The following is a 21,678-nucleotide window of genomic DNA, read 5'->3' as shown; positions in this document are numbered from 1 at the left end:
AGTCCCAACCAAGTCAGCGTTCAAACCGTTACAGTGAGGATCAATATAGAGTCCACGTTAGCAAACTCCAGTCGCCCAGATCGAGTCCAGGCAGAACCAATAAGTTGTTGATGAAGAGTCATTACGGAGTAGATCGAGTCAACCACGTTCAGGTGCCCCGACCGGGTTCAAGCGCCAGGGAGCTATAACGTCAGCCAACGGCTAACTTCGACCAGTGAACTGTAACTAGAGCCCTGATCCTCGAAGTTTGAAGAACACACTGTATTTTCATTTCTGAATTCGTGCTTTAATTTTGTTTATGCCTTAATGAATGTAAGAGGCTACTCCACATTCACAAAGGAGATCTTCTAGTTGAGCTTCCATTGCCTTGGATTAGCAACCTCCCTAATTACAAATCAAGTAAATTTGTGTGCCTCTTATTTATTTATGTATATTTTATTTATTATAATTAATTGTGTGTTCTTCCTAAGTTTAATAGTAAGAGAATTTTCTAACCTTAATTGCAGGCTATTCACCCCCTTTACCTCGATCACTCGAAAACATCAATTGGTATCAGAGCTCAATCGCTTCAAAAGAACTAACCGTCAACTCAAGTAACAAGAAGATGATCGGATCGAATATTCACCTACCGAAGTTCGAGAGATATTTCGCTAGTTGGAAAAAGAAAATGGAGGTACTCTTTAAAATTGATTTTGAAATTTTTCTAACTATAAAATGCGACTTTGTAGCACCCAAAGATCATAACAGAGATGAAAAGGAAGAACATCTCTATAACAAAAAGGAGCAGACTGATTTAGTGGCCAACAGAAAAGCAGAATTTCATCTGCTGACCGTACTACCACATCAAGCAGTCAACCATATCAGAAGCTACAACTCGGTCAAAGAACTCTGGGAGAAATTTTAGAGCTTTACGAAGGGACCTCAGAAGTCAAGCTAGTGAAATGAGACTTGCTTAGAAATCAGTTGACAAACCTCTCGATGGAAAAAGGAAAAACGATAGCCCAACTACAAGCGAAGATCAAGGAGATGATCATCAGACTCACGAACATCGGAGAAATGGTAACGAATCAGGACTCGCTAAGGTATGCATTAAATTCATTCCAAAGAATACCAGAATGGATATCCATAGTAGACTCCTACTATATTTCCAAGGACCTTGACATAAGTAATTTAAAAAGTTTATTTTCCACATTTGAATTACATTAGTCTAGATGTGCAGGTCTTAAAAAGGAAAAATAGTCAAGTCAAAATCTAACACTGAAAGTTAATTAGAAAGACGAATCGGATTCCGACACATCACTTGACGAAGACGAAGTAGCTTTTATGTTAAGGAAGTTTTCAAAGTTTTTTAAATCTAATAACTTTGACAAGAAACAAACTAATAAGATTCTCCGGGCAAAAAGGAAAGTCATATGCTATAACTATCAAAAAGAACGTCACACACATCAAGGACAACTGCCTTAAACTCAAAAGCTAGGAAAAAGAAAAGGGATCAAGATGATCAAAGCACAAGAACCTCAAGACAACTTGGGACAAAACCAAAGACGGATCTATATTATGCCTATAGTGGGCTATAGCCCAGCCCTATAATCCAGTAAAAAAAATAGAGAAAGATCTAATTCTTATGCATCTCTTCTCCATTGTTTTACCTATCTCTTCGAGAAAAGGACCAGCACTGTCGTTCTTGATCTCATGCTTGCCATCCGACAACACCGGCAAAGGTGCACCGCCCGACATCCAACCTCAAACATTCCACTTCCACAACGTAGGCACCGGCCCTCACGGCGTATCTCTCCGAGGACAGGACTGGATTATAGGGACAAGTAACCCTAATATTTTCTTGTCTTATTTGTTGTTCACAATCGCCTCCCGCTACCGTGGCCGTCGTGGTCGCCGCGCGGTGAGGCCGCGAGCCTTCCAGAATCCGACGACTGTGGTGCATTGTGATCGAGATCCAAGATGAGATTATTTTGGATAAAATTCGTTCCTTTTTAGTGTGCTCTGTATGAATTCTTCAATAGATAATAGCTACCTCAATCCCCAAATCTGGCGGCTGTGGTACACCGAGATCGGGATGAGATTTGCATTTTATTTTTCAGTAAAGATTGCTTTGTTTTTTTTGTTTGTTGCCTTCTAACTCTTGATGAACAAACTATGTAATTGTTCTAAAAGGAAGAAGAGTTCATTTGTTATTCTTACTTATGTCAAGAACAGTTTCCGTTTTCTATTTTGTTGTTAAAATAAAACTCAATTTATTATTTGTTATAGAACTTGTCAGTTTCATTGTTCTGCTACATATCTTAATAAAACTAACTAGAACAGAAGAGCTCAGGTTTAAGTTAGTGATTCATAGTCTGATGAAACTTAACTCTTTCAATCTCGATTATGAGAAATTGACATAGGATCAGTCTCGGATGCGTTGAGGTGTTTCAAGTAGTCAATCCACAACTCAGTCATTCACCTCTACTAGTTTCACTTGAAAATCTGTGGATCTTTGATATGCTAATGCTCAAGAAATCATAGGTTTGTTTTGATTGGTTTGGTCGAAACAGTAGTGTCTGCATTGATATATTTAACCGTGAAAACACAATAACTAATCTATAGGTTTAGTTAGATTGGGTTAATGATGAAACATGACATTTCTTTATGAAAGAGGGGAAGAAGTCAACTGATAGGGCCCTACAATTTCTACTCTTTCTTTGTGAACAATTTAAGAGTGTGACAAAAGCTCCACTTCTTACTTTATCGATGCCTCTTTACTCGTCATTGTGGTGGTTTTCATTGTAAGTATCCAGAGCTTTACCTTATGTTCAGGAGATAAATCAAACTAACTGAATAGTAAAATTACATCTAAAGTCCTGCTTAGTCCACGTTTAATTTCTAGATCCGTCCATGGACAAAATGTTATCCGAATATGAGATGAAGCAATACACCGGACCAGCATTAACGATAAGTTACCAAGAAGAAGGAGAAGACGAAACTTCGTCCGAGATGAGCATCGAAAGCATCGATGAAAGAGGAGCTTCAAATTACGAGTTCGACACGGTAAGTGAGGTACAATTCTTACCTCCTGATTAGCTTTATGAGGCAATTAAAATGTTTTCTAGAACATTATGTAAATTGCAAACTAAATATATGCATTTGAAAAAAAACAATAGTGATTTAAAAATAAACTTAGCATAGCATTAGAACATTTTGATAAAATACAAACAAAAAATGCAAAATTGACAAAACAAATAGATTTATTGAAAAAGAATGATGCATGTTCCAATTTCAAATTTTAGAAATAATAAAAGACTAAATTAGTATATTAAGAATCATATGAGCCAAATGATAAAAATTCCTAGGAATTATATTCCATGAAAATTTATAATAAATCTAGTAGTTAGGAACTTATTTTGAATTCTGAAATCATATTTAATCTAACTAAAATTAATTCTTATACATGCTTTAATTTTAATTTACTTTAATTTTTAATATTATTTATAAAATTAATTTTTTGTATACCTAATATTCATGTTTTTTGTTGAATTTTTTTTGTGATAAATGATAATATTATCTACTAACATAAATATTTTTGAAAATTTTTGACCATTATATTATTTTTTTTTATATGTTTTTCTTTCAAAAAATTAATTTTAATGATTAAAATTATTTCAAAAATTAATTTCTGAAAAACTTATTTTTTATGTATAATGAAGTATGTTTTATATTAAATTAATTTTTTTGAGATTTTTTTACAGTTATATAATTATTTATATTTTTTTAAAATGGGATTTTTTTAATTCAGAGATAAATTTTGAAAACCATTATTTTTCGGCCAAAGACCCTTATATTTTGAACGTTGTGAATAACCAGTAAGATTTTTAGATAACAAATTCTATTTTTAAGTATTTAAAATTAAAAATAATTATTTCTGTTTAAAATATTTATTCTAATCAAAATAAAAATATATTTTTTGTGAAAATTTTTTCCTGATTAGACTTTTTCTATTCGAACATGAGAAATTATTTTTAGTAATTTTCAATAATTAAAAATAATTTTAAATTTTTTATCAAAATAGAGAATTAATTGATAAAAAATCATTATCTTTGAAAAATAATTTTGGTAAAAAATATATATAACTAAAAATTCTGTTTTAAACCTCTATAAAATTTTTAATTATTTTTCTAATTATTTTTCAATTTTTTCCAACATGTTTTTCATATGATCAAAGGAAAAGAAAAATAAATATTAAGTTAAGAGAGGGGTATATTATTTGATATTATTTTCCCAAACAATGTTCTTGAATTGATTGTATTTTTTTTAATAATTGCAAATTTATATTATTTTATTATCTTGTTATAACCCTAACTTAACTTGGGTTAATGTATATCAAAAAAAGAGGAGATTATAAATACCACGGGTTGGTTTTGATGCGATCAACCGAGTTAAGTTACACTCTACGTTTTTAATGTCGTGTGTCTAAGTGTGTAGGGACTTAGGAAAGCAAGAAATCGAGCGGAAGATACAGTGAGCAATAAGGCTGACACGGGAAGTGAGTCGATGGACTCGGTGCATCCATGGGACGAGGAGCTGCGAAAGAGTATATTGGAGGACGAGAAGGACGCGTGCGGCTCTTCCGAGGGATGAGAATCCGAGGAGGAAAACTACTCGAGGAGAAGGTCGGAGTTGGGTTCGGGTGAGCTCAACTTTGGATGGCCAGAGGATCATTCAAGCGACCGAACAAATTAATACTGAGTTGACTCTGTCCAGACGCATAGACCTAGTCCAGGTGCCCAGACCAATCCCAACCAAGTCAGTGTTCAAGCCGTTGCAGTGAGGATCAGTATGGAGTCCACGTCAGCAAACTCCGGGCATCCAGACCGGGTCCAGGCACCCGGGACCCGGTAAGTCGTTGACGAAGATCCGTTGCAAAGTGGATCGAGTTGACCATGTCCAGGCGCCTGGGAGTTGCCACATTAGCGAACAGCTAACTTCGACCAGTGGGCTATAAATAAAGCTCTGGTCCTCAAATTTTGAAGAACACACTATATTTTCATTTCCAAATTCATACTTTAATTTTGTTTGTGCTTTAATGTCTGTAAGAGGATACTCCGCCTTCACGAAGGAAATCTTCTAGTTAAGCTTCCACTCTCTTGGATTATCAACCTCTCCGATTGCAAACTAAGTAAATTTGTGTACCTCTTTTTTTTTTATGCATTTATTTTATTTATTATAATTAACTATCCCCTTGCTAAGTTCAATAGCAAAAGAATTTTCTAACCTTAATTACAGGCTATTCACCTCTCTTTATCCGGTCACTCGGGACCCTCAATTATTTGTGTTTTCGTCATATAAGCGCTCTATTTTTTATTAAAGTCGAATGAACGTCCTTTTGTGCCACTTTTAAAGTGACATTCCCATAATAGTTTTACATTATTTGATCATTCAACCATACAAGAGTTAACATCTAACTTTTATACTGTCGAATAATCATATAATGTATCGTATAAAATAGTTGGTAGATTCTATATGTTGTAGAAGTTAGATGTTAAAAAACTAATTATTAGTTTCTACACGACCGAATGATCAAATATGTACAGATATTTTGGACATATCATTTTAAAAGGAGTGCAGATTTGACATTAATAAAATTGGAATGCTCATTAACGAAAACACGGATGCCCATTTAATTTTGAGAAAATTACGTTTTTAATCTTGTACCTTACACTTTTTTTAATTTTAGTTTTGTTATGAGTCAATTTATATTTTTAGTCCTATAACTTATGATATTTTCCAATTTCAGTCGTTTTTCCTCTAAAATTGAAAATTTTCAATGGAAAATGATGAGTTGTAAATTGAATTTGAGGATTTTGATTTTTTATGACCCATGTGCTTTTTATATTTCAACCACAAACTAAATATTTTCCATTGAAAAATTTCAATTTTGAAAAAAAAAAAGACTGAAATTGAAAAATATTACAAATTACAGGATTAAAAATTAACGTAAATTAACTCATAATAGGACTAAAATTGAAAAAGATAAAAATTACAAGACTGAAAAATGTAATTTTCTCTTTAATTTTTGCCCTTTTGTTTTTTACCATGTTGACCAATAAACTCGCTCGACTAGATTGACCCACTTGGCCTAATTGAAAAAGATCGTTTTGCTTGGCTAAAACGAAAACACGAATGATGGATGCCTCTAGTCCTACGAGACGTGACTATCTCAATTCACTTGCCCAACCTATTCAATCCATTAGACTTATTAGACTCTATTAGCATCCTCAACTTGATGCCCGCCGTGCCCTTATCTAAGCCCCTGTCTAATTTGCCCAAACCACTTAAGGATCCGATTTGATCAACCTGCATTATCGTTGGTCCCATCTTACATTCATTATAAACAAGAATATATATTATTTTTAAAATTAAATAAATAAACAATAACTATCATATAAAACTTATAAGTTAGTGTTCAACTAATCATAAGAACATTTGTTCCTAGCAAATTCATAGGAAATACATAGCCTGAAATTTATGAGAAATTAGCAAACAGCTATAAGAATTCAGTAGTCCTTAAACACACAATGAAACATCCATTGATCAAATTCATCTAATATTTTGTTTCTGAAAGAAACCATTGGTCAAATTCATAGTAACCATTTTTCTCTCAAAAGAATTCTCTTGCTAATTTGCAAATTGATTTTTTTTAAAAAAAATCTTAAAATGAAGGATGACTGTATAAGCAATACATGTTTAAAAAATTCATCAGCAGTTCTCTCATACCTGTCTCTGCAGCGGTAGGATTTCAAATGAACTCAAGCACTCTCGATAAAATATCAGTTTTGTCGATAGGGCTTCCAAAAGCACAAATCTTTCACAATGTCATCTATCAAATTCGATAGAATGGCCCTCTCGATCTGTCTCCCTACCACATCCATGTCCTCATACAACATGGTTGGCCAAGTTGTCATCTTCATATCTTGAACAACAATGCTATCTAGAGTGTCAGACTCATGCATAAAAGGGTTCAAGTACAACTTGATCTGATTCCATAAGTCCTCCAACAAATTTTTTCCTTCTGATGGCGTGGCTGGACCTAGAACCCATCTCTTCAGCATGGGACATCTTATCTTTGGACTGAGTATGCTTTGCAGAGCCTCATTTACCAAGTCGAACAGAAGTTTGTGTCCTATGGTTACATCGCTGTTGTCAGCGATGGAAAACTCTGTATCCACATGGCCATATTTGTATGCTTCTTCCACTTCTTCAAAAACCTGGTGTGAGATTGGCCTTGTTAATTCATCCAACCTTGAGTTTGAGAGATCTGTGGAATTATCCTCGTAAAACCCAGCAGTGATGAGGATATCACGCAAATAAGATGTGTCCTTCTCTTCCATGTCATCTATTTCTTGCTCTTGAGACTTCTCTCCAGTTGACTTATCGTGTCCACCATGCTCAATATTTTCAGGCACAAATGGTTCTGCCAAAGAGGTGTATCAAATTAAGTGTAAAAGCTAGTTTATAAAACAGTTCAACATAATAATAAATTATTATTTTTTAAAAGGGAAATTGAAGTATGCAGATCTGAGATAGTTGTTTCATGTCCATAGTCATAAGATAAAATATCTAGGAACCTAAATTGTGTAATTCTAGTTAGAGTCAAGCACACTCACATATCCATTAGAGAAACAAAACTACATGTTGTTCATGATGGTAAAACCATAGGTAGATGTTAAGCATACTAGTCGAAAACTATCTACCTCTAGCTGGAGCATCAGTGCTAAACTCTCCAGCGATACACGATGACATATGATACTCCATGACCTCAAGTGGAGATACAGGACTCGGGTTATCTTGCCTGCAAAACTCATCAGGAGAAACACTAGATACAGAGGCTGGGCTTGGTGGCACCTCAGTAGCGTTTTCCTGAGACCAAACAGTTTATATAGAAACAAACGATAAAAGTAGTACCAGATATATACAAAGTTTGAATAAAAAACCTTGCCTGCAAAATCCCAGAATTGGTAACAATAGAGGGCACAGTTTGTGTCTCTTTCACTGGATAGAAGTCACTTTGAATTGGTTCCTTAATCAACCGATTCTTGTTTCCAAACAACTTACCTCTAAGATTTAAATTATGTTTTAAACTGGATAGTGTTTCCTTTATGTTGAAACTATCATTCCTCTGTCTTCTTGCTTCTGATAAATTATTAACAGATGATTCATGTTTTCTACGGATTCGAGCCCCAGAAATGTGCTGGTCCTCTAAGAGGAGCTTCCCAAAAGCTGTTCCGGACACTGGCGCAGAGAATGATCTGGATAGGTTTCGCTGTGATTCTGAGTCAACAGCTAGAAACTGTTGAGTATTTCTTGGAACTGATTCATGTGCAGCTTTCTTGTTTTTCCAGTAATCTGATTTTTTACCTTTATTTGAAAAGTCAGATATCACCTTTCGTATTGCTTTCCCTGTCGTGAAGGAAGCACCTGACTGTCGTCCATGTTTAACTAGAGGACTCTCAAAAAAGAACTCATTTTTCAGTGCATTCTTTGATTTCTCTGCTAGGAATTTCCTCATCTCTCTTCTAATGAACTCAGGCGAATCGAGTGCATTGATTTGCGTGTCACCCCTAAATGATCTAGTTGAGTCTGATCGCATTAGAGTAGCTCCCATGTCTCTACTCACACTTTCTCTTATTCGTTTCGCTATGTCACGAGCAATTTGCTTTGTGTCAACTGACCTTTCACCAAATGAAGACCTCACAACAGTTCCTCTAAATTCAACATTGTTTCTGCTCCTTCCTTGAATATCATTTTTGAGCCTTTCCTTCACCTCCTCAAGAAAATCCTTCATGCTACATTCCTTCCCTAACTGATTGGATGATGCAGATAATTCTCCCACAGTGCCATCCATCTTGTAAAAAGTAGGTTTCAGGATCACTATTCGTGTAGGTGAACTAGGTCTCTCCGTCTTACTATCAGTCTTAATGCCTGGAAAGTGTTCAAAATAGTTCATTTTGGTATCAAGTGTCGTATGCATGAAGGTGTTTGAGAAAGTTTGGGACTGTCCGTCCAAGTGTGTGTGTAAGTTGGTCACTTCTCGTCTAGCTACAGTTTGTTCGTCTGATGAAGCAACATCTACAAACTCTGTAGGGTTCTCTTCAGCAAAGTTTTCCTTTGCAGTAAGATATTTAGTCAATTTTTCTTTGTTCAAAATTTCCTGTGCAACAGTTTGATAATCCTTGATATCTCTCAAAACCTGATTCTTTTGTGACCCCGAGTGTTCCCACGACTTGGATGCTTGCCATGACTCAAATTCCTTCTTGAACTTCTGCAGCAGCTCCTCCTGTGGATGTTTGCGTGGACATGGTTTTCTTATATTTTCAGCTTTTGAATCTGGCGCACTACCATTCAGAACTAAGCTTCGTTTTAATTCTCTAGAGGACGTAGAGCTACGTGAAGTTTCCTTAACTGAATTAATCAGATTGAGGCTACTTGTGTCCATAGATTTTCTTGAGCTGTAGATTTCATGTTCATCCTTGAGAACTTTTGGACTTGGTTCTGGCATTGAGTCCATTCCCATCAGTCGGGCCACAACACTTGGTGCAGCATGACTATCACTTGCCTGCCTAGAAATCTCTCCATCACTCAACTTCTTAATAAAGGTTCCATTGAGACAGTTATTCACTTTAGAGGAGTGGTGTTTCACCTGAAAATAATATTGATATTCAAAGGCTCTTTGATAGAATATCCATGACTGCAAACATATGTTTCCAGGCTGCGGAAAAGAAAAACTTGTAGTGGAAATATGTTGTTTAGAAGATTCCATCATCTATGAACTCAACACTTTGGCAATCAGTGGTAGAGAAGATTATTGCAGAATTGGGTCAAAGAATAGCATAGTATAAATTGTATAATTAATCTAACAATACATTGTATAATCAATCCAACAAATACAAAGAAAAGTATAGGGAATCATTTCTACAGATTTTTCTCAAAATAATTTTTAATAAATACAAGTTTCCAAAAATTTAAAATTGTTCAGATGTCAAAGGGGAATGGATCTAATATCAGAATTCCAGACGCAGGCTTTTGTTATTTTCCCCCCTAACCTTCTTAAAATTAGAGAAATGACCTCGTTCACACTGTTATCATTTTAATTGAACAAAATTGCATAACAGGGTGAGGGTGAAAAGTTCATAAAAATTTGAATAAGTCTAAGACTGATGTTTAATCATTGAAGTGGGTACTACATAGTAAAGCCTTATCTAAGTCAAAAGGTTATTCATATGTTAGAATAAAAGGATGTCATAGTGACAAGCAGCTCCTAATTCTGATGTGCAATGTTTAAAATCTAGGCATCCTAATCAGACAATCACATATTTGTAAATACGACACATATAGCTCACCGAAACCTCTTCGGTGACATAGTGATACCCGTAAGATGTGCTAATGGGTATATCCAAGCTATTCCGAGGAGCTTCAAAACCTACCATAATCAACAAAGTCTTCTTAGGAAAAGGAAAGATTTAGCAATGATGATAAAGCAAGAGATTACAAAAACAAAAAATTGAAAAACCGCAATATTTTTTTTTTTAATTTTAAGATCCCAATCTGTAATCTAAGAAGGAGCACAGTTCATACCATCCTCATGCTTCTTATGTATGGATTTGTGGGATTTACCCAATTTGCTGGAGTCAAAAATTTGTGTTATTCCTCTCATAGGCCCTGGCATGCTCCCAAAGTACACAATCCTTGTGCTTAATCAAGTTTGCTTATCCATCGTCAAAACTGAATTTTCCTATCAGAAATTTCAATATTGCAAGAGTCAAAATTTTATTTTTTCATGCAATTTAATCAGCTATTATCACCAAACTCAACATTAACTACTGAATGACTTGAGATTCAAACTTCCCTTAATTTATCATATAAGAACACAGCCAGATGATAAACATTGAAATGTCAATAAAAACAATTGCAACAAGCAATAATACAGGTACGGCATGAAGCAAAAAAATGAGATAGAAAATCCAAATTGGAGGCAAAAAGCTCTCATCAAAATCACAAGGAAAATAAAATCAATTGGAAAATCTCAATCACAGAAGCGGAGTTAATTTTTAGCTGAGAAAAACTACAGAAGAAAAAGTTTCCCATAGCAAAGAAATGGATCATCTACTCCGCTAACCAATACGAAGAACAAACAAGCTCGAGATGCAAAGGTTGACCTGACTCCACAAACCTGCTCCGAAACGAGCACCAAATGCCGCATTAAACTTGCGACGCCTAGAATCAGAAAAAGGGGTCAAAATTTTTCGTTTTCGTCAGGAAAACCTAATCCCAAAACGCGAACAACTTGAATTAAAATCGCAGAGATGAAAGATCAAACCTTTAGCACACAGCCCTCGTTTTCATCCTCCGCTGCGATCGAAGAGGCGAGACGCATGATGATGATGAGGAGGATCGAAGCAGAGATTTTAAGTACGAAGACAAGAGATCGACGAGGTTGAAGCCGGCCGTCTTTTTAACCCCAGCACGAACCCGAACCGTTTCCCCCGTCGCCGGCGTTTCTCCTAACAAGCATGCAGTGGCAATTAAATTATTTTTTAAAAAATAATTAAGGAAAAAAATATATTTGATTTGTAGGACTTTTACTTTGGGATTAAATTAATTTTACTTTCATTTCATTGATTGAAAATAGAGAATATTTTATTTTACACTGTATTTTGTTATATATATTTCTAGTCCCTAGATTTTTAATGATTTTGGAGTTATAAAGTGTCTCAAATTCCTTGATTTTATTTTTTTAAAAAAATAAGTATTTTATATTTTAGCAATGTCTTTATAATATTTTTTTAATAACATTACTTTAATACTATTGGCCAATTTTAATTAAAACTGATCATTCTAATTAAATTATAACACTTTTAATTAATATTGAACATTTTTATCAAATTATTTAGTAATTTTGAATATATTAGAATAATTTTGACCAAATTTATTATACAAGAAGTGTCATTTTAATATTTTTTTAAATATTATCTTTTTAATTTTTGTCATTTAAAAATTAATTTACGGCACACAAGCTCTGCTATTTTTAAATAGTTGGTAATTAGATACAAAGTATAAGGATAAATGAAAATTTTAAAACTATAAGAGATAGTTGAAAAAGAGTAAAATAATTTTATTTTTTTATTAAAAAAGATTAAATATATTTTTTATCGACGAAATTAATTAATTAAAAGAGGTTACAACTCACAGGGAAAAGAATACAGAGGTTAGTTGGCCGTTGCTTTTCACGCATTGCATTTGGCGCCATTTTTATAACGGTTTAATCCGCCGTCCCAAACCGACGCGTGCCGCCGATTCCGGTGTCTCGCGGAGCAGGATAACTTTCAACATAATTTAATTATGCATTTCAACTGTCAATCTATGTTTATTGTTTTTTTTATAATACATGTATATAAGTTTTACGATCCAATTAATTTTTAATGTGAATGATCAGCTCATAAATATACTATTAATTAAATTCAGAAAATATAAATAGATCGTAAAGATATTCCGGACTTTTTGATGGTTCGAACTCAACGTTCAAAAATGCCTAATATAGTAATATGAAATTTGAACGCCTAATATAGTAATATGAAATTCGAACTCTCTGCGTGGAAACGAGTCCTGCTGCTTACCATCACACAATGTGAGATCAGATGTTCTGGTCTACAATTTTTTGGATCAAAAAAAGTCCTATTTATTCATTGGATGGATGGTCTAGACCCCACCTATTAAACAGATGGGATCCAATTCATCCAATCAATAAATAAGCAAAGGATCAGGACTGATCCAGGGATCCAGGACAGAGGTGCGTACATTCTTTTTTTTTTCAAAATGGTATTGCACGTTGAAAATATCAAAAAAATATTCCATCCTAAATTTTTTTTAAACCGATCTAGAGATTATCTAGGATAAAAGTCCTAGATGAAAGGTTTTTTTTAAAATATATTTCTTTAAAAATCGTCCCCATCATATATTTTTTTTAATAATGATGAAAAACACAACCAAACATCATGAAAGTTTGACCATGTCATGGCCTCCTAATTAGGAACTAATTAAAAGATGAGTTGTAACATGCACATTCTTGTCTGTCCAAAGAAGATAGACATTCTCTTTAAATTGTTAATTAATTGATTAATTAACTAAAGTGTTAATTGTTAATTAGTCGATTAATTAACTAAAGTGTTGATCAAAATAATCCATGACAATTGTAAAGATTAGGTTGCACCCTAAGCAACCTCTTGATTACTTATGTGTCGGAAAGGCAACCCTAGAAATCTTCATCCTTTGGGAATCAAAATTTTCAAAGAGCATGTGGGCCAAAAACTTCTCCTTTGATCGAACGACATATCACTTGACAACGACAAAAAAATATCAAGATTCTTTTAGTTGAAGACACTCACGACCCTACCATGTCACATTCGATATGCAAGCTAAATGAGAGTATTTCTAAACATAACACAGTGATACTGATCGTCTAACCCTAAAAATATTTGAATTAATTTCACTAAGTTAGTCTTGTAAAAGGTTAAGCCAAGGAGGCATTACATCGTCAATTTCATCAATTTGAACTAATGTCTCGTTTGATCATCAAAGACCATCAAATTGATCTCTCCTTATCTCATCTTCGATCATGACTTTCCACACTGTGGCTTGTGGGTATAAACTCTAAAGGGTGTTTCTATCTTTAGTTGTATAGTAGTCATGATGATGGCATGTGTTGTGCATTGATAATGTTCTTGACATTCTATATCGGTTTCTCCCTTTCCTTTTTTTTTATCACCCTTAATTAGAATGATAAATTAAGGATGACCGACAGTCGGTATCTAATTTTTTAAACCGACTTAATTGACCAATCTAACCTATGAAAAGCTCCCACCAATTACTAGAATAAATTCAAAAGTTTGCATAGCTAGGAACAGATCTAGGAGAGGGAGCGGGGATAATGGTAGTGTAAACACACATCCTTCCGATATGAATTTCTTGACTTCGTTACGTAGTTCTTTGCTCAGTAGCCAATATCTCAAATTTTTCTCATGGTGATTTATTAATTATAGTAAAAGATAATTATACTCATTTCAGACACTCCTCATATTTTAGAGGTCAGATCCTTTGGTTCAAAATTTTTTAGATCAGAAAAGACCCTGTTCATTTATTGGTTGGATGGACTAAATCCCATTTATTTAATAGGTAGGATTTAGTCTATCCAATTAATAAATAAGGGGTCTTATTAAAAAATCTTAGATTAAAGAATTCCTATTCTATAATTTATCTTCATATTAAAAAAAATAAATCATGAAATAAATTTATAATTGATCTGAAATGACTATAAAATGTAAGAGATTTTTTTTTAACCTGAGCATATGAATCCTCAGCAAATTGACTCGCCCTTTAGGCACCTCGTAGGGACTTTATTAATTAATTCTATGTTATATAAGATTTATCATGTTGATGATTGAGCCCAGCCCGTGATGTGCCGGAAGCCCTTGAACCGGTTCTCTCAAACCGCCAGCCTGAGCCGGTTCAAACTGATCCGCGATCTGATCTCAAAGACCACTGCTGATGCGGTCTGGTTCGGATCCGATTTGACCGGGTTCAACCATGGAGGCTTCAGAGATATTGATGATGAGCGGCAGCTCCGTGCTTCCTCTTCGTCCGAATCGCTCGCCATGGCTGCAATCTCGAGCTTCCTCGTCTGCGTCAGAGATCCTTCCTTCCAAGCGCACCCAGGTATTCTTCCTACTACTGGCGTTGGTTTCCCGTGTTAATTTCTGTTGGTGGTAAACAAATTGTGAGATCTGCCGCGTCTCGTTTTTGTGTTTTTGTGTGTGTGTGTCCCTCCTGATTTCGTGTATCTATTGGATTTCTAATCGCCCAGGATCTATTTTTTGATCTATTTTTTTTTCATTCCAGGAAATACGTTGAAGACATTGGAGAAATCTTTTGTTACTTGCCATCCTTTGGGCTTGTCTTCTGCTCCTCTTCGCCAAATGAGGGCTGGAGTTATAACTCCCAAGCGTCAATTAATCCTTCGATCTGCCTATAGGTGATATAGTTGTTCTCTAAAAAGCTCTTACTTTTTCTTTGAGTTCTGAAACCGTTTGTTGATTTTCTCGTATTTAGTTATGGTTGTTTATCCAAGATATCCTGACAAGAAAGAACTCAGTCCAGTTAGAATTATGATTAAAAATAAGTTGAATTTAGTATTATGATAAACCAAACCAGGGCTTAGATTCAGGTGCAAATTGAATAACGATTTACATAATTGTTATAGTTTGTTGGGACTTTCTTAATCAGTTCTATCAAAGTGTACACTAATACTGTACTAGACTAGAAATTCTTGAATCAGCAAACATGTTTAATTGTTTTTAAATCTGAAACTCAGAACTCCTTGCTTGCCAGATGAAATGGTAGATATCGCTATAAGCTCTCTCTTATACCAATTAGCATATATGCCAACAGTTACTATTATGCATCTGAGTTTTATAATAATTTTTTCCCAAGAAAGGCTGTAGAGTGTTTTTTTCTAAATGGATCATGAAAAATGGTTTCAAGTTACCTTCCAGTGAGCTAATTCAATACGGGGAAATCTTAAGTACTATGTGCAGAATCAAACTTGCCAGGAGCTACAGATTTGACTTAACAATATCGAACAATATGCAGAAAGAAATTGCTGGGCTACTCCAAATGTAACAAATAAAAGAAAATCTCATGTTCTCTTAGACATGGACATTTACTTAAGAAGCCTATCATTAATTTCTTAGATGATACCAAATTTGATGCCACTATTTAAGTCTACTGGCCCCGCTATTTTAAGTCTACTGGATTCCACTAGAATTAGAATTAAATTTAAATTTGAAGTCTGTAACAAAATCCAGAAAAGATAACCGCTATATCAATTTTATGCACCAAGGCTTATAATAATATACTATGAAGAGATTGAACTTGATACAACTTTGTTCCTAACTGATTAGTGGCGATTTTTTGTGCTTTGTGCAATGGACACAGAGAGGGTGGAAGGCCAAACACTGCAAGCACATTCATTGGTGGCTTTTTGCTGGGAGGAATGATGGTTGGGACACTTGCTTGTGTCTATGCACCTAAGGTATGGAGTGATCTTTCATGATTATTTAGATAACTTCGTCATTTCAATATGTTCTATTTGTGGATGACTCAATTTCTGCACGATTAGAAAATTAAAGCTTCACCTTTTGCATCTTTTGCATCACTTTCCAGTTGAAGTTAAACTAGAACTTCAGTCCTGATACAATAAACTGTACAGCGAAGGAAAAAAATCTTGAACAGCTGCTCTTGTATGATTGCAAGAGTACTTGGCATATGCATCAATCCATGCCTGTGGCTTTTGTGCATGCATTTTGATTTAGTCATAACTAATGATAAATAAGTTAGAACTGTCATTTCAAGCTGATGCAAATTTTGTTGATGACATTCACAAAGTTCAGACATGATTGTCATTTTAGTATTCTTTCTGATAAATGATTGTTGTTCCAGATCAGCAAAGCACTAGCTGGCACGGACAAAAAAGAACTAATGAGGAAGTTGCCAAAGTTCATCTACGATGAGGAGAAAGCTTTGGAGGTACACATTGTCATTGTAGTTTTAACTTGCATGGCAGAATAATCATGTTACAACCAAACAATTCTATCTGTCTCCCTATTAGTTGACTCACTGATCACTCATGCTGAGAGAATGGCATTATTTCTCTAGGTGATATAAAAATTGAAGAACAACAGCTTAAATGAAAATGTTTGGAATCAATTTGTTCTATGTTAAAGATCAGACAATATATACAAAATATTAGAATCAGATTAAAAAAAGAAAGGGCAACCCGGTGCACGAAGCTCCCGCTATGCGGGATCCCGGAGAAGGATCCATTGTACGTAGTCTTACCCTGCTTTTTGCAAGAGGTTGTTTCTAGGATTCGAACCTGTTACCTTTTGGTCACAAAGCAACAACTTTACCGTTGCGCCAAGGATCCCCTTCAAAATATTAGAATCAGATTCCTAGATTATATTCTGAACTGTACACAAACAAAAAATATTCCATCAATCACAGTTCCTGAACATTATGGAAACCCATTCCAGATAGGAGATTACAGATTCACAATATACGAGTCACATAAAAGAATTTTGCATTGGCCAATATTCACCAAGCTTACTCAATGCCAGAACGTGATTCTTGCAACCAATATAATTGAATCATACAAAGTGCCAATCATAATAAGAATTGATTTTAGTTAAAGAAGAATCACAGAATTGATCAACATAGCAAAATCAATTAGTTGTTGTTCAATTATGTGATGGGAAAAAGGTTTTAGAATTTCGTTCTTTCTCAGTAGGAGAAATTTATCATTTTGTCATCTGACCTGCACCGGGAACACTTCAATAGACCTGATGTGCAAGCAATGCCACAGTTCCATGATTTATGCAGTTTTGTTTGTGAGTTGAAGTGAGCCGGTTGTTTTGTGAGTCTTCCATAGTGTCAGGCAGGCATCTTTCTCAACCATGAGTTTCTTCGTAGTTTTGGCTGCAAGTAGAGATGGATGGGTTGATTTACAAGTGGGGTGGCCTGTCGATTTGCAAGCAAAGGTGGGCGGGTCGTTGTTGTTGGATCTTCTACGAGTTGCAACCGCCAGCTAGGGGCAAGGTTGTAAACGAGCCAAGGCGAGCCGAGTTTTGGGATGTTCAAGCTTGTTTGATAAGATAGCCGAGCTACGTCGAGTTGCGCTTAAAAAGAACCAAGCCTTTGACATGATTATTCAAGCTTGGCTTGGATTATTTTTTATGAGTCTGAACTTGTTTGAAATTTGGCTTGAACTTGGTTCGTTTAGATGTTATTGAACTCTCAATTCAAGCTTGATTTTAGATTGGTTCGAGCTTGGTTTGTTTAGCTTTTATCGAGCTCTCAATTCAAGTTCGTTTGATTGTTTGAAACTTTTACTTTTTTGATTGGTTATTGAGCTTGATAATTTAAACTTATTTGTTTATTTTATTTTATTTTTTTTTTTTATTTAGCATGTTGATAAGAGTTTTATTAATGAACATGATTCGTGAACACTTTCACGAACATTGTTCACGAATACTGTTCACAGACATTGTTCACGAATGTTGTTCACGAACATTTACGAGCTGAACACATGTGTTCCAGCTTATGTGTTTAGTTTAACGAGCTGTTCAAGCTTGTTTATTTAATTGATCTTGTGTATATTGAACAAACAGAAATAAGCTCTTACCAAGCCGAACATCGAACTTGTTCATAAACATTTGGTTTATTTACAACCTTAGCTAGGATAGATTTGACAAGGTGACCTTCTCATCGGTGTCATCAACACCACATGTCGGCATACCAGCACAACACTAGTACTGTTTCGTTACAGCTGGAGACCGAAACCCAGGTTTGGATTGAAATTTTTAACTTTGGTGGGAAGGTGAAATTGGATTGATCACATTTCAAAAGTTTGGTCAGTTCTGTATTGAATGATTGATTTAACTAGTCCTTGCACAATGACAAAACTGATCCACGCAGCCTAACCTCAAACAGTTGTCTGCCCTTGATGTGGTGGGAAACAAAGTTTTAGATTTAGTTCCATGCCGATTGACATGGGTAAAAGTTATTGTCCTGCCGGTCGACTGTCATGTGGAACACTTAAATGCACCCGATACACAAGCCTCTTATTTAGTCCCACAAGTTGTGAGCATCTTCTGCAGGTTCGGGCAAGCATCTATCTGAGCTGCCAGCACCTTCTGCAGTTCCATGCTAAAAATTTAATGTTCTTCTGGTCGATTGCTGACGTGGAACACTTAAATGCACCCAGTTCACAAACCTCTTATTTAGACCCGCAAGTTGTGAGTATCTTCTGTAGGCACCTTCTGTAGTTCCAGCTGGGAATGGTAGTGGGCAGGTCTATTTGTGAGCCTCTTCAATTGGGAGAGTATTCAACAGTTCAGGCTGTGAGTGAAAGTGGGTGGGTCGATCTGCAAGTGCAGGTAGGCAGAGGTTGTTATTTGCTCTTCCGCAGGTCATTGACTGCAAGCTAGGGCATATTCTACGAGTGATAAGTTGCACAGCCTTTCTTCTGCTCCCCCTCCTGTTTCATTCTCCTTATCAGTGCCACTGGAAAATTTCAATCCTTGGTGGAAAAGCTGAATTGAATGATCACATTTCAAAACTTTAATCTGTTCTGTATTGAATGGTTGACACACACTCAGGAGTCTTCAAAATTGCAGCTCTGCTTTGAATTTTTCTTCTGATTTGATTTGCTCACTAGTGTTTAGCTGATGGAACTTCAATTTCATGGTTAAATGTTCTTTTTTCTTTTTCCAGTTTGATGCCTCCTAATTAAACAGCAGATGGATTTTCTAGCAATTTAATTCTAATTCCATACTGAAACAACAACTTCATATCACTCGCGATGACTTACAAAGCCATCTATGCTTTCATGCCTTTTGTTAGTGTTGAACCTGGTTTCGGTACACTAACAATAGCAAATCGGTGACCGCAGAAAACCAGGAAGGTGCTGACGCAAAAGATTGAAGAACTTAACTCAGCGATCGACCAGGTTTCTTCTGAAATCCACGGGAATGACAAGCCAAATGGAGTGACCGTGTCTCCTAATGAGATTGAAGCTGCTATATAAAACACCAACTTTGGGATCATCTGTTGCTATTGCTCTCTTTCTCCTAATGACATTTAGTTTTGCATTATTAGAATTGTTCTCCGTTTTCCCCCCTTTTTTGGTCAGTGATGAAGGATATGGTGTTCTCAAGTGTTATGTTCATGCATGTAAACATGGTTCTCTAATAGGGGCAACTATTTTTTTTCTTTTTCTTTTTAAAAAAAATTAGTTGCAAAAATAAATTGAAAATATTAATTCCTCATGAAATTGTTGTTGTATTTTTTTTTATCTATTTTTTGTTTTATTTCATTCTTCAAATGGTATTTATGTTTTACTTTGTTTAATTGTATAAGAAATATGTATTTTTCAAAGAGCAAAGCAAAACTCCAAATTAGTGAGTTATTGTTAAATGCTATGCTTGTTAGAACATATGCCCAAGGATAGAAATTAGACCAATCATAATACCAAAATTAAGTTCCGAACTGTTGGGTTTGGAGCGCAGCGGAAGATATATATTGAATCATAGATCTTTCGTGGTATATATAGTTTTACATAAAATAATATAAATCATATCTCGAGTCCTCGATAGATGTGAATAATATCATAGACAGATAAGAGTCCCACGTGTGACTCCTCTAGTGGTATCCACGCGCACTAGATCACGAACTTGACACGATCCGTTAGGTGCTAGCCTCTTGGATCGACAAAGCCTTGGAAGCACTACGATCTCTTCCGAACGAAGAAGAAGTTGACGAGGGAAACTCGGAGAGAATCAATTCTACTCTCACATCTTTCCAAGGATGGCTACTTATAACTGTTGGTTGCTACTCGGAAACCTAATGGTTCCACTGTACAAAAATTTTGTACAAAGGTCTGAACTTTTTTCTAGCTATCATGTGTTCTTTTAAATTAAACTTGGATTGTCTGCGGAACTTAAAACGTTTGATCCAAAGTTTATTCTATTTGTTCTTTTAGGTTTAGACTTGGATCTCCTGCGGAACTTAACACGTTCGATCCAAATCACCTAGGTTATTAATTTCATTAAATATTAATTTTCAAAATTGGCTTCCAGGACTGCATGGCGAGGCACATGACCTTTTTGGATATGGGAACAACCACCACCGCCTAGACAAAGCCTTTTAAGGAAAGCTAATATTAATTTCCTTAAATAACTTTAGGTCAACCGAAAAGAACAATCAATCACAAGGAAAAGAAAAACAAAGAACACAACATCGAAAATAAATTCGAAATACTAGAATCGCATGCCTCTTGTATTTGGTATTTTTTTACATGAAGATGAAACTAGTATGATGCGGAAATAAAATACTAGTATACCTTTTCTTTTGCAAGCAAAAACCTCTAGGTCTTTTACCGTATTCCTCTTCTAACCTCGGACGTTGTGTGGGCAACGATCTTCCGAGATGAGAAACCACTAAAACACCTTCTTCTCCTCCTTGCAAGATTCTGCCAAACCAAGTGCACCTCCAAGGAAGAAGAGAAACCACCACCAATGCTCCAAGGGATGAAAGCTTTCTCTCCTTCTTCTCCAAGCTAGAAAACCGGCCACCACTTGATCTCCAAGAGGAAGAAGAGATTCAGCCACAACAAGGAGAAGAGAGATCTTGAAGGAGCCGGCCACACCAAGGAAGAAAAGAGGGAGAAAAATAATAAAGTTGTGTGTCATGAAGGCACCCCAACCCCCTCTTTTATATTCCTTAGCTTTGGTAAATAAGGAAATTTAATTACAATAAAATTTCCTTAACTTTCCTTGACATGAATTAATTAAGAAAAAATTAAACAAAATTTCCTTAACCTCCATGTCATGGCCGGCCACATCAATAAGAGCAAACAAGGCAATTTCAATCAACAATTTAAAATTCCTTATTTGTCTTCGGAAATTTTAAAAAATAAAATTTCCCTTTAAAATCCCTTCATGGTTGATAAAAAGAAATTTCTATAATTTTAATTTTTCAACATGTGAATAATTTACAAAGAAGAAAAATAAAATATCT

At 35.2% G+C, this 21,678-nt stretch overlaps 3 protein-coding genes across 3 annotated transcripts; 1 reads left to right on the top strand and 2 right to left on the bottom strand.

The window, feature by feature from the left end:
- Nucleotides 1–6,727: 6,727 nt before the first annotated feature.
- Nucleotides 6,728–7,987, bottom strand: LOC122017094. The gene is made up of 2 exons (XM_042574594.1): nucleotides 7,746–7,987; nucleotides 6,728–7,465 (listed from the first exon to the last, which is right to left on the bottom strand). The coding sequence occupies exons 1-2, from the start codon at nucleotides 7,804–7,806 to the stop codon at nucleotides 6,822–6,824; spliced, it is 705 nt and encodes a 234-aa protein (XP_042430528.1). The 5' UTR covers nucleotides 7,807–7,987; the 3' UTR covers nucleotides 6,728–6,821.
- On the bottom strand, nucleotides 7,898–9,565 carry LOC122013856. The gene has a single exon (XM_042570073.1). The coding sequence runs from the start codon at nucleotides 9,563–9,565 to the stop codon at nucleotides 7,898–7,900; it is 1,668 nt and encodes a 555-aa protein (XP_042426007.1).
- A 4,936-nt stretch (nucleotides 9,566–14,501) lies between these two features.
- LOC122013855 lies at nucleotides 14,502–19,871 on the top strand. The gene is made up of 5 exons (XM_042570071.1): nucleotides 14,502–14,760; nucleotides 14,944–15,076; nucleotides 16,039–16,135; nucleotides 16,543–16,629; nucleotides 19,553–19,871. The coding sequence occupies exons 1-5, from the start codon at nucleotides 14,502–14,504 to the stop codon at nucleotides 19,685–19,687; spliced, it is 711 nt and encodes a 236-aa protein (XP_042426005.1). The 3' UTR covers nucleotides 19,688–19,871.
- Nucleotides 19,872–21,678: the final 1,807 nt, after the last annotated feature.

The sequence above is a fragment of the Zingiber officinale genome, chromosome 8B (genome assembly GCF_018446385.1).
Source record: "Zingiber officinale cultivar Zhangliang chromosome 8B, Zo_v1.1, whole genome shotgun sequence".
NCBI lineage: Eukaryota > Viridiplantae > Streptophyta > Magnoliopsida > Zingiberales > Zingiberaceae > Zingiber > Zingiber officinale.
Note: the sequence above shows the minus strand (reverse complement) of the source record. Positions and strands in the feature narration are given on the sequence as shown.

What these genes read in the sequence shown, in the direction of transcription:
- LOC122017094 (XM_042574594.1), bottom strand. Translation starts at nt 7,806, where the DNA reads ATGGAGTATCATATGTCATCGTGTATCGCTGGAGAGTTTAGCACTGAT. An exon ending in CACTGATGCTCCAGCTAGAG is followed by an intron (nt 7,466 to 7,745) that starts GTAGATAGTTTT and finishes CCTCTTTGGCAG; the next exon opens with AACCATTTGTGCCTGAAAAT.
- LOC122013855 (XM_042570071.1), top strand. Translation starts at nt 14,502, where the DNA reads ATGTGCCGGAAGCCCTTGAACCGGTTCTCTCAAACCGCCAGCCTGAGC. An exon ending in TTCCTTCCAAGCGCACCCAG is followed by an intron (nt 14,761 to 14,943) that starts GTATTCTTCCTA and finishes TTTTCATTCCAG; the next exon opens with GAAATACGTTGAAGACATTG. An exon ending in CTTGTGTCTATGCACCTAAG is followed by an intron (nt 16,136 to 16,542) that starts GTATGGAGTGAT and finishes TTGTTGTTCCAG; the next exon opens with ATCAGCAAAGCACTAGCTGG.
- LOC122013856 (XM_042570073.1), bottom strand. Translation starts at nt 9,565, where the DNA reads ATGGGAATGGACTCAATGCCAGAACCAAGTCCAAAAGTTCTCAAGGAT.